Genomic DNA, 12,722 nt, shown 5'->3' with positions numbered 1-12,722 from the left:
AAAATACCACTTGCAATGTAAGTCTGACCCATTTGTCTTGTTTTCTTGACAACTAGTAAAGTGAAAAGGTTGATATCATTGAGAGTGTGTTTGTAAATTGTAGTATGAATTGATTTCAAATTCTATCGCCAGGATAGCAAAAAAAGTTGTGTATCTGCCATACTGCTAATTACACTTTGAATTAAGCGATTCTTCTCCAGCAGATTTAGACGACGTGCGCTGTAACCTTTCCACATTTTGCTTCATAAGACAGACCCTTCAAGTTATTAGGTGAACTGATCCGTATATGTCATTGGGTCAAACGATTAAAAATGGTAATCTAAAATCCCATTTTTATGACAAATTTCCACAGCAAACTATCGACAATGACAGTGTATGGCAGGGGCTTGCAAAAGGCGTACATTGCATCCTAATGATTGTCAGTGGAGTAAGTATTATTACGAGCAAGTCTTTCTGCTATTACTGTCTACAATTATCCGAAAGCTAAAAAATAATCGAATCAAATCAAAACCAAATGACACTTTGCTGTTAAGCCTGGATTACATACAAAGTATACCATTTCCGGCACAATGCCGTCACCGTCTGTCTTACTAACGGACGGCTTTCGTCGAGTTATTGCTAGGCCCGATGACCATGCTGATGATCATGATTATTACTGGGGATGTTGTTATTCCCTTGGCCTAGAATGCCTCAACTACCGATGGGATCGGCCATTACACTGAACTGGCAGACAAAGTACTCCATCCTGTCACACGGTTGGTCGTCCCAGCGGAACGACGCCAGCGGCCACAGATGCACACAGTCCTGGGAAGAGGTTGTCGATGCATCATTGGGCTCACCTGAAAGAATCATGAAGGAACAAAAATTCAGCAATACATGTCACAATGCATTGTAGCTCTCCCATTGTTCATGATTGGCTGAATGAATTTAACCTTCGCATATAGGACCAGGTCACTCGTGTACTCTTACTACCACGAGTAAGGAAACATGGTTAACCTGCGTGTTGTTAATGAACATGAGTGAAAACTTGACCTGAGTAGATTTGAAATCGGAAGAACCTCATAGCTCCATGAATTATCTAGAGCTTTAGATTTGTAAACATTATGTAAGTGAGGTTGTAATTACCATAATGATTTTGGGGTGGATGCTCTTCCCTACTCATGTACATTGTATGGGTGAAAGCCCTTGCTATTTTGAAATTACGCAAATGATAGCATTTACATAATCTATGCACTGTAATGTTCAAATGACTTACAGATGTTACAAGTATGGAATTCCTATCATTTACCAAACTTAACATTTGTATGAAGGTAGCTAGGGGAAAGAAGTTTTCCAAAATCCAGACCCCACCTGGTGCCCAGTAGCTGTATTCCGACCCAAATGGAGTGCCGTCACTCCACATAAACTGTCCTTCAATCAGGCGGTCGTCCAGTCCAATCCAGGTGTCTTTGTCGCCTACAAGCTGCATGATAAAGAGCTGGGTATCCCTATTCTTTACAGTTGCTAGGATGCCACCGTATTCTCTGCAAGTCTGTTCAGCGTCAGAAAAGGTGGCGGTGTTGAGGCCCAGGCTGTAACAATTCTGTTGGAACCTAGGACAGTCTTTTTTGAAAAGAGGAAACATTATTAGATAATTCACCGGGTCGTTGATAAGGAAGTATGTAGTTGTTCTTCTCGCTGTAATTCCGAAAATAGTTTCATCAGGTTGGTAAAATGTAGTATATAAGGGTTTTCTTCTGCACAAACATGACTATAGTGGTGAAGTCATAATAAACCAATTTTAAAAGCCTGTATCCAAATCACTGAAAAAAAAGCGTCTGGGGGTATTTGGTCACTTGGACCAGTCTATATCAGGTCGCAAGTGTATAAATACCGTTATTAGAACTAGTATGCCTTGTTTTAGAGACGCACGTTTGATGTTTATTTTGATTAAAAAATTATGACTAATAAGATGACTTGAACTTTATAGATCCCTACAGTAGCGAATAGCGAAGTTGTTTATTCACAACCACTTGTTGAACAAGAGCAGACGTTTCGATGACCAACTGTCATTTTCATAAGAGGTAATATGGGTTGTTTACTGTGCACTGGCGCTAGCGCTTACTTGTTCACTGTTTAACTCACCCAAGCATCTATAAGACCCCTTTGTGTTGATACAGTGCTGGTCCGGCCCGCAGGTGTTCAAAGTAGCATTCTGACATTCGTTGACGTCTATTAAGAGGAAGCTAGTTGTTAATATAACGGAGCTCAGGTTGGAAATTAATCGCATTATACATCATGTCATTTGAAACACAAAAAAACGGAACATATGTAGTTCGGCGTTAAATTTGTCATACTTCCACGATAATATTGAACTGGTATAAATTAGTTGGATATAGTCAAATACATTTATAGTATGTTTTACTATTTGTTGGTTAGACTGTGTCACATGCAGTGCATGGAATTATGGCATAAAGATGCATTGTTTTGCTAAATCCAAGTTGATGAGATATCTATGTATCTTGAAGTCAAGAAATGGCAGCGTTTCTGTAGGAGAATTTCAAACAGAATACAAATTGTATCAAAATTAAAAGTTGTTGTACCAGTAGCCTCGTGTAGCAAATTGCTGCATATATATCTGATGCTCGCATACATTTTAGTTCAAAACCTTCAAATTCCCATTCCAAGATCATAATTTACAAACGCCCTTAAAGAAGATGCGATACGCGAATGGAAAATTTCTTCATTGCTTCAAAAATTGCCCCATACGTACAAATGATAGCTTGTTACATTCCTGTTGATGATTGATAGTTGAATACATCTTATACGCACCGAGACAGTCGTCCCCCTGAAAACCAGGATGGCACGTGCAGTAGTAGCTGCCTTCCGTGTTGGTACAGTCTGAAGTCTCGGGACAGAACCCAACGTAGCGGCACTCATTGATGTCTAGTTTGTTCAAAGGAAAAATGTGTTGACTTCATTTTTCTCGGGTCGTTTTTTTTCAAATCTAACACTCACCGATTTTTTTTACTGTTTTGTCAAGCTTTATGTTGTAATGTATGTGGCACTTGTGTGACTGCTTGGTAAAGGACGTGTATTTCTGGGCACGAGCCGCCGCTACGAAGTGAACATCGTTTTAGCGCTGTTAATATTACTGGTGAAATTCTGGTGTTTTTTTTTGACAAAACTGTAAATTGATATATAGAACTATACTTTGCAAGCAAATAACAGCTGTAGGTATTGAATATATTTATTTTCCTTTTTCTTTAGCATAGTCAGTGTCAACAATCATGGCGTACGTATGCATAATAAGATCAGTAATATTGCGAAGTTACGGTTGCACGGTTAGGACACGACAGGGATTTCGCGTCCGAGCTTGGAAACCTCAGAAAATCTGGCTTTTTGTGCAAAGATGTAGTCGTGTATTAAGTGGCAACTCACCAATACAGTTGGGCTCCTCGTACCCATCCAGACACTGACAGGAGTAGGTTCCAGGTCTGTTGACACACCTGGCACCGGGACAGACGTCTGGCTGCTGGCACTCGTCAATGTCTAATCGGCGTAATTATTAAAAAAATTAACACTGTAACCGCTTCATAATTTGCTTGACGTATCGTTTAATTGCGTTACTTTCAATGTCATAAGAAGGAAATGAAGAGATACACAAGTTCATGTCTTGTTTATGATTTTATGTGGTAAATTGATCTCACTGGCAACATCACACTAACAAAAAGTTAACATTGTAAACATTGTTTTAGTGACGAGGACGCCCTTTTCTATCTGCTCATCCAACGATCTTCCAACGTCATGGTTAAGCAGATTCATACTTAGTAAAACGTTGAACTTAATTTCAACACACAGATTATACAGAGATCCAATTCTGAGCGACTACTATCATCTTCATCAGGATAATTAATGACCAATCACTTCAAAACGTAATCTCGCGAGAGTTACGGAAACAGACACGTGACCTTATTTACACGAGACTTTACTACTGTTACGTGACGTAAGCTATTGATCAAAAGTGGTTCATACTTAGCCTACTTGTCTATGATTCAATGGACGACGTTTGGGATTCCTGGTATACTATGTTCCCATTTTGCTAACAATATATTCCCCACAGGCTTGTCTCAGCACAAGAACTGGATCATCGACAATAATGAGATTTAAAGTGCAATTCGCAGAAAAGGTTGCCTTCATTCAAAAGCAACACATACGAAAACGCCCCAGAATCATTGTCATTTTACAGGAGCTGAAGAAATTTGCCCTCGTCCCCCTAAAATTGTCCCACCCACCTCTCCCTGGACATTGCTTGAGTCACTATACCTACATTAGGGAAGTCTTGGAAGACGTTTCTTCAATTACACAAAGACGGTACTAGGGTAAGCTTCTACTGGCGTACCTACAATTAAACTACGGGCCATCATTCTCGACACCTCTAGAAAATGATTCAGCGCGACGTGTTGTGTTATAAACAGGTTTATGCAGTCAAAAACAGAAAAAGAATGGTTGTCCTCTTTTCACAATACAGTTACTGCTCCAATGCTTTCCATGATTCCAATGAGAGAAGAAAACTTTGGAACCTACCAATACACCTCTCTTCCTCCGAGCTAACCTCATAACCAGGCAAGCAGCTGCAGATATAGCCAGCAGGGGTTAGGTCACAAGGGTGGATGCCACAGTCACAATCATCAAACACTGAAAGGTAAAGCACGGATATACTAGTGCAGGTCCATTATAGCAGAAACGTGAGCAGAAAAAAAAAAAAATTCTTCATCTCCAGCTCTGGGACATACCTTTGCATTCAGTTATGTTCTTCGCCCCAGCCTTCGCTGTCGTTGTACCATTCGGACAAGACTTGCATTCTGTCTGTCCGAATTCGTCCTGATACGTGGCGTGGAAGCATGGGCGGCAAATCTGCTCAAACACGTCATGGTAGGTACCAGGAGCACATGGAACTATAATAAAGTGTATAGTGAGAATAATGTTAGTAGTATTATCACGTCCTCCGACTTACATATCACTACTAATGTTGCATTAGATAAGGTTGCGACCTGAGGGATAGAATGGGATTGCTTTCAAAAGCGATATCGAGCAGTATTTTTTAACTGAATTAAGTGTGATAATGCGCCTTCCAGGTGAATTTGATCTACCATAGGAGTTAGAATAAGGTAATTGAGCCAGTCATGAAGATCATGCAGATGGACAAAAAGAAGACCGGGGTTGAGGCCCACACAAGCTTTCATGTCGTATAATTTTCAACGGCTTGAGTTAATCCTACCTACCAGACCGAGACCCGCGCCAGCGTTCATATCAGATAGCGCCTGAACGACATGCGATAGATCCACCAAACCGGGGAGGCTTTTCCTAAAATACATCTGGCAACTTTACCCCTACCCCGATCTGAATAGGGATAAGGCCTTGTTTGAAATAGCAACACACAGTGTTCATCCACAACCCCCACAAGGATTACATGGACTTAAAAGGTCAGGTTAAAGATTGCAATGTAGTTAAATCGGTTTATATTTTTTATTCCATCGGTAGTAACCGTGATCAACACCTGTACAGCTGCTATTTCTACCAAAAAATATATGCATAGAATGGGATGCATAGAATAAAGACAAAATACCGCATTGGACGCCTTCCTTGATTTCACCATTCATGCATCCAAGGCTGGGTGATGAAATCTGCAAACCACCGTCCGCGACGGACAGATGCATATTGCTTCCAGCTATGGGGAAGTCCAAGGTTTGTGAAACCACCATAGTCTCAAGGTTCATGGCAACTTGTCTAGAGCAGAATGGAAAAACAGGCATAGTTCATTCTATGTTAATATATGTTCGTTTCATACAGGAATGAATGCTTTCAAATTGTGGAGCTATAAAAATGAATAGATCTTCCCCTATCCCGCCAATGTAATTTACGAAAGCACGTTCACTGGATATCACAGGATACATGACAAGTTATCTATTGCAATTGTCTAGTAAACAAGTTAATAGAATAACGCTCAGACCTAAGTTCACCTGCCAGACGCACCCATTCCATCTGAATTGTGTTGGTGGGGGTCACTAGGTTCGGGTCGGCATAGGCAAGAAGCTGGACGGAAACCTGGTAGTAGGCAATGGTGCTCCGAGGTCCCACCCTTGCAGTAGGTGACACTTCCACGCTTATTTCGCCTATCTATTGAGAGGATATTATGAATTCAAAAGAAACACCTGGGCCTCAGAGATATCCATTTCTGATCCTGCTTAATTTTAAGTTTATTGAAAAGACATGCCCGATGGCTAATTAAAAAAAACATGATAAAACAAGAGTTCCACGATCTTATACCTTCGCCAAATGATGTTAACCATTTCAACTGATGAAATTATACATATTTGTCATTGATTTTGAAAAAAAGATCCTCATTTCATTTCCATCATGGATTATATCATTTGGTCACATTCTCCACCTGCCTTTTTCTAATATATTTTGCTGAAATTGTCTTTCTAGAGCGTAATATCGATTTCTTACTTCACATGGATTTGTGCAGAGTCCGGTGGCTAGCAGGAGGTCCTTCATCTCTGTTTCGATAGCAGCCATGTCGTGCCCTGCATTAGCCGTGATGACCAGGCCTCCAAAAGTAATTGCAGCAAATGGATCCAAAGGAGCTGCGGGGAAGCGAGACAAAGCCAGTTCTCGAATCAACTTTGAAGAAAGTGGCATAATACTCTAAGACCTCACAGCTACTAAGGTCTACTAAGTTGTTATGACCGTAATTCATACTTGTACAATACACGTACACATTGCAGTGAATAGTGAAATTCACGCAGGAGTCACCCAGACATTTCACATTTCAGATGAAACGATCTGCATTATTGGCTGGTAAATATTAGAAATAGACCCCACAAATCAGTACGGCAAATGGACAAGATACATCGAAATAAAATTGCTTTATCAAGTTGAATTTTGCTGTGTATTCATTTATTTCTCTATAATGGGCCTATATGGAATTCGCTGGCGCATACTAAGGATAAACAAGGGTGTGTATAAACTCAGCCACGTTTGGGATTGCGTTATCGCCACAAAAGCGCAACCTACATCGATTACATATAGAGGCGAGAAGCAGAACTCCAGTCAGAAGCTCTGATGAGGAAGGGGTCTGATAAGACACCAAAACGTTAGCACTTTGAAGGTGAGAAGTTTTGGCTGTGTAAAAGAAAACTCCTATATCCATCGTTTTCCATTTCATTTATTTCGACACGTTATTTGTGCAACTTTTTTTACACTAGTTACATGATCAACAATAGTTCCACGATCTCATACCTTCGCCAAATGATGTTAACCCTTGCGGTTGACAAATTATACAATTTTAATCATTGATTTTGTAAATAAGCGCCTCATTTACATGGATTATATCAGTTGATCAAATTCTCCACCAAATGACAGCCTTATCTTAACAAAACGCCTATTATAGCACTTCTTCATAAAGATTGCAAATAAGGTCATGATTTGAATAAATTATGTTTATTGATGCTCACCTTCACTTAACTTCCAAATGTGGCAAGTATGAAATTCCCAGAAGTTAAAAATATGAAATTATAAAAATTTGCCATTAATTATGCAAATTAGGTCCTCATTTATATGATCTATATCCTCAGAGATTTTCTCGTTCTCAAGTAGATGTGACAAGTGTTTCATATTTGCATTATGGAACAAAGCAGATTTATAGAAGTTCCTCGTTAATTATGCAAATTAGCTCCTGATTCGCACAATTGTCATCTGATTATGTCAAGCATCACTTCAACTACCTACATACCAAAATACGTCACGACATCACGACAATACGTCAACCGGTTCTTGAGTTATCCTCCTTCGAAAATTTTCATCTACAATTGCTATTGCAGTTCCAGAACAAGCCGCTAGGGAACCCAAACTCATGTCACGTCTTTCCTATCCCAAGAGCTATTTGTCATCCAAAATTCGCGACCCTAGCATGTCCTGATCATGAGATATCAAAACCGGAAGTTCTGCTGCAGTACCTAGGAAAGCCGCCAGGGGCCCAAAATCTAACCTTTTACTAGGTCTTATGAAGACCTACTAACCTACCAAGTTTCATTCCAATCCATCCACTGCTTCTCGAGTTATCTTGCTAAACCACAAACAAACACACACACACACACACACACAGAGACAAACGCTACTGAAAACATAACCTTCTTGGCGAAGGTAATAAGAGTTCAATGAATGTCAACGGATATGATTATGGGTCCTACAGTGACAGTAAATTTAGTAACCCATGCATCTGGCAATGACCTGAACAACATGGTGAAGGGACTCGGGTTGTGGTACAATATATGCCCTATAGTTGTGACCCATTGCTTGCATATTGGCTATGATTAGTAATGCCATAGCGTATCAGCCATACTATTGTGGAAGATATAACGATATTCAAAGAACAAGGTCATTACCTGAACATTCTCCGACGTCAACATTGGAGAGTACTTGCTGTCCGCCGCCGTGGTAGATTCTGATCATCCACAGCCAGTTTGTTTCAACGCTACACTCGTACATGTCATCGTTTCTGACAAATCAAACATTGTGTTGTAGGCATCATATCTTAAGAAATTGGATCATACTTTTAACGATGGTTATACTTTTCATCGTAAAAAAAACGTAAAAACGTTAGGGCAGTAGCATGCATACGTGAACCAAATGCATGCCACATATGTATAATTCTGTTAAAATTCTTCGATTATAGATATCCCTTACCTGTTGTATACCTTGGGGGCGTTACAGTGCATCTGACAGTATTCTACAGGAGTCGTACCCTGGGGACTTTCAAAGCAGATCTTGGAGCCAGCTGACGGCACGGCTAGGGTAGTTCGGTCACACAAACTGTTTGCTGGGAAAATTAATGATAAGCTAGTACATAGAAAATATTACCAATGGCCGTGTCATGCACATTAAACATTATTAATTTTTGCTGTTATAAAAGAGTCTTCGAGTACAGCTGTAGAAAGTTGTCTAGGAAAACATCTCTATAGGTGACGTCTTTATCTTCACCTCACTTCAACTATCCCTCGACCTCTGTGGGAGTCGTTGGGGCAAGGTGATGAAGCCACTTTATTTTAATTTCTTAACTGTTAACAGTTTCACCTTTGCATCTGCTAGGGTGGAGTGAGATGTGGTAGAAGCTGAAGTCATTGAAAGTGAGAAGTAAAAGTTCTTACCAGTTTTTTTCCTGGTGACAGAATGGACTTGACTTATACACAGTACCTTAGTGTTGGCCTACAGCAAGGTTCATTGTACCAGAAATTCCCCAGAATTTTTTTTCAACAAGTACAAGGAACATTAAGTTTACGACTGAAACTCTTGCCCTTGTTGTTTGAGTAATTAGGAAATGTTAGGTTTTATTCTACATTAGGTCTTATTGAACACATTTATTGTTATTTTTTGTACTTTACATTGTACCATGTGCAATTGTCGTGCAAAAAAGTTCTTCTTCTACATGTACGCTACTCGAGCGGTTTTCAATGTACTGAATACGCTTTGTGTAGATGTAGGTACCTCCATGAAAAATGTCGTTATTGTTATTGATTAATCTGCCTGTATATGTGTCTGCGTTTGCCCATATGTGTAGTCGGCATAATTTTGAAAGGACTGGATGGATAGTAACAAATACTTGTGAAATCTTAAAGCTTTAACAACTACTCAATACCTTGATGACGGCTTTGCATCCCACATGATGCCACTATTCACATCTCACTCCACTCAAGCAGATGTAAATAGTATCTATCGGTAGTTTAAAAATGAAAATAAGCATATACGTTTTAGAAATACGTCAGTCTTCTACAATAGCTGCGAGGGGGTTGGGGAGCATTTTAACTTGTCCATGTCTGACATCGTTACATTCACCAAGGTAATAGTGATCGAAAACTGCTAATGTGTTGTGATAACTAGTTTATAGACTGGTGTAAGGGAATAGTCACACACATCATAGCACACATGAAAACATATAAAATGGGAAAAACGTTAGGATCGGTACTTAAACAGATGGTGAAATATCGAATAATCCGTACGTTCACAATATGGTGCTTTCCCCCAGAACCCGAAGTCACCACACACAACAGAGGCGTTGCCCTTCAGGAGGAAGCCAGGATTACAAGCGTATGTAGCCACGTCACCGTAACATAGCGCTGTGGCGTTAAACACCCCATCGCGAATTGTACCGGGGACTCCACAACACGTTACTGAAACATGTAAAGATAACAATCACACGTCAAGCCGTTAAATTTCTGTCTGGTTACCAGACCTATTTTAGCTCCTTAGCTGAGAGGATAAAGAAAGACTCTGGAACTAAAATAGCTATAATCTGGTATTACCATGTAGCTGTAAAGATAAGGTTTTATTGTCTAAAATTTGGTATGCCATGGCCAGGCCAGGCAAGGCTAGGCTTTTTTAAAAAGCTCTTCCGATTTAGCGATGCCATCATCTAGTTCTTTCTTTAGGCCGGGCCAGCTTTAAAAAAACATTCTTGCTTATCCTCAACAGGGACCGTCCGTACACCATCTGAGATTTGGGGATGCATTTCTCTTACCAAATACATCCCCCGAATCTCTTGGGCAAAAGCTATGTGAGTAGGATGCTAATATTCTCACTCTTAGCTGGACCCCATTTGGGGGAGGGGGTGTATAGAGATCATACCTTTACAAGATGGGACTTGTTCATGCCATAAACCGCTAATATTGCAGGCGATGTAGTCAGGTCCTTCAAGATAGAAGCCCTGTGTACAGCTGAAGGCAGCAAGACTATTGTAACAGTTGTCGGGCTGGAAACTAACAGAACCATCAGGGATACTGATTGAACTGTCACAGCAGACTCCTGAAAGAGAGAAAGAAAGAGGAGTACATACAGAATGCATACCTTCCCACTTGGGGTTGAGAAATACAGGGTATCGATAATGTTTAGCTAGCAATGCCGGAAATGAAAAATAACATCGTAATTTTGAGAATATTGAGCCTTTGGTCTCAATTTGCTTTGATATCATTTAATCCATATGGGACATATTTTGTAACAGTGAGTGATTAATGGCAAAAATAAATAGTAAAATTTACAAAATGCCGAAATATTTCATGGAAGTCCACGAGTTGTCATTGTTGTCAGTAGAAACCGCATGAATTCATCATCAACGAAAGATAATCGGCATACATTTAGCTGTCTTTATCAGATGAGACTCATTTTTGTCATGCGACAACATTCGGGAAATTTGATGTCAGGAATGTTTACATGTCAAAGGTGTTCTGGTGGTTCATATCTGAACAGAAAAAAGTCATACACAAGGACGCGACGCATGTCAGAGTCAAGTGGGCTAGATGGGTTGTAATAAAAATAAAATTTACAATAAATTGTGGCTACGTTTACCCAAAGTTATCAAGCTAATTGGCTGGGCGCCGAGCACAATGACTGATAGAAACAAATGTTACTACGATGTCTGTTTGGCTAGATGTAAAATATCAGTAAACTAAAAAGGGACCATGTGATGTATTTAAAACCTGACTCACTCTCGCATCTTGGAAGAGAGCCACTCCACTGTGCTGATTCTGTGCACGTCAGACTGCCAAGTCCAAGCAGACGGTAACCATCATCACATTTAAAGGTTACTGTGTCGCTGTAACAGTGCGTTCCTGTGTAGTCACCGTACTGAATAACAGGGCGATCGCAGCATTTCTCTGTAAGAATATGCAAGAACAACGTTAACATGAAATAGCTGTATCCTATATTGTTGGTTTGATAGGTTTCAAATTCAACAGCTTTCCATCGTATCGTTATAAGGCCACAGATTTTATCACCTGGCGCGTTTGTCTGTATGTCGACTGTGTTTTGACTTTTGTCCTGGACACGAAATGGTCCTATTTGTTTGTGGCTAATAGCATTTCCTGTCAGCAGTAGGTGGTGTGGGTACCCCTAACTGCTTGTTCTGGAACTACAGGGGAGTTTCTATCGGAAGCCGACTGGAAACCTCTGTTCACTGATATAACAAGATTTTTGGGCATACTTCTCTTGGCGGTATTGAAGCCTGAGCGTGACTGTTAGCTCACGAAATCGTAATAGAAAGTGTGGTCCGAGACCATGTTGACCATATTATGTTCATGTGGAGGTCTTTTCCAAAATTAATGATGAAATAAAGTATTGAAATAAAACATTGCCAAAAGATTTGACGTATGAAATATATGGAATTGGAGTTGAGAAAACTATCTAGAAAAAAGATTATGCCACATGTAATTATCACAGTTCCATGACTAATGACTAATGGCTTGGTGCATGCATGGGCCAAAGTCGCCAACCGATGCGCATTTAATCACGACAAATGGTGTATTTTGACAAACAAAATTGCGACATGTGAGGCCAACAAAAGGAAAATGAAACTGTTCAAACTGCCGTGTCAATCCGTAAATGAAAAATGAACATTAACACGTAAAAAAAAGTTTGATAAGAATTTACAGCAATATTTGAGAATAACAGAAGGGCGTACTTTGACACTGTGCCGGGATTCCACTCCACTGGCCGGTCGCTTCACACACCCTGGCCACGCTGCCCTGGATCTCGTACCCAGGATCACAGGTGAACGTCGCTACGTCTCCGAAGGCGAAGGCCAGAGTACCAGTAAGAGAGCCATGCGCGGGAGGTGTCAGTACACTACACCGCTTTTCTGGAAAATAAAACGAATCGGTTTGTGCACTGTGCAGCTTTTTAGTGCCGTC

General features: G+C 40.2%; 1 protein-coding gene across 1 annotated transcript in view; it reads right to left on the bottom strand.

Annotated features, from left to right (window-relative positions):
* LOC109465678 (sushi, von Willebrand factor type A, EGF and pentraxin domain-containing protein 1-like) overlaps positions 1-12,722 on the bottom strand; it is a 29,616-nt gene continuing 16,894 nt past the window's right edge. The window contains exons 17-32 of the mRNA XM_019763060.1: positions 12,494-12,670; positions 11,523-11,690; positions 10,666-10,842; positions 10,041-10,211; positions 8,731-8,863; positions 8,430-8,542; positions 6,493-6,629; positions 5,993-6,159; positions 5,609-5,769; positions 4,776-4,937; positions 4,567-4,677; positions 3,421-3,531; positions 2,812-2,925; positions 2,125-2,211; positions 1,351-1,602; positions 1-839 (exon numbers count right to left, since the gene is read on the bottom strand). Coding sequence (XP_019618619.1) covers positions 691-839; positions 1,351-1,602; positions 2,125-2,211; positions 2,812-2,925; positions 3,421-3,531; positions 4,567-4,677; positions 4,776-4,937; positions 5,609-5,769; positions 5,993-6,159; positions 6,493-6,629; positions 8,430-8,542; positions 8,731-8,863; positions 10,041-10,211; positions 10,666-10,842; positions 11,523-11,690; positions 12,494-12,670 — 2,390 coding nt within the window. The 3' untranslated portion in view covers positions 1-690. The remainder of the gene's footprint in view (positions 840-1,350; positions 1,603-2,124; positions 2,212-2,811; positions 2,926-3,420; positions 3,532-4,566; positions 4,678-4,775; positions 4,938-5,608; positions 5,770-5,992; positions 6,160-6,492; positions 6,630-8,429; positions 8,543-8,730; positions 8,864-10,040; positions 10,212-10,665; positions 10,843-11,522; positions 11,691-12,493; positions 12,671-12,722) is intronic.

Source organism: Branchiostoma belcheri, unplaced genomic scaffold (genome assembly GCF_001625305.1).
Source record: "Branchiostoma belcheri isolate BF01 breed outbred unplaced genomic scaffold, Haploidv18h27 scaffold156, whole genome shotgun sequence".
In the NCBI taxonomy this organism is placed as follows: domain Eukaryota; kingdom Metazoa; phylum Chordata; class Leptocardii; order Amphioxiformes; family Branchiostomatidae; genus Branchiostoma; species Branchiostoma belcheri.
The sequence above is the reverse complement of the archived record's forward strand: the minus strand, read 5'-3'. Positions and strand labels throughout refer to the sequence as shown.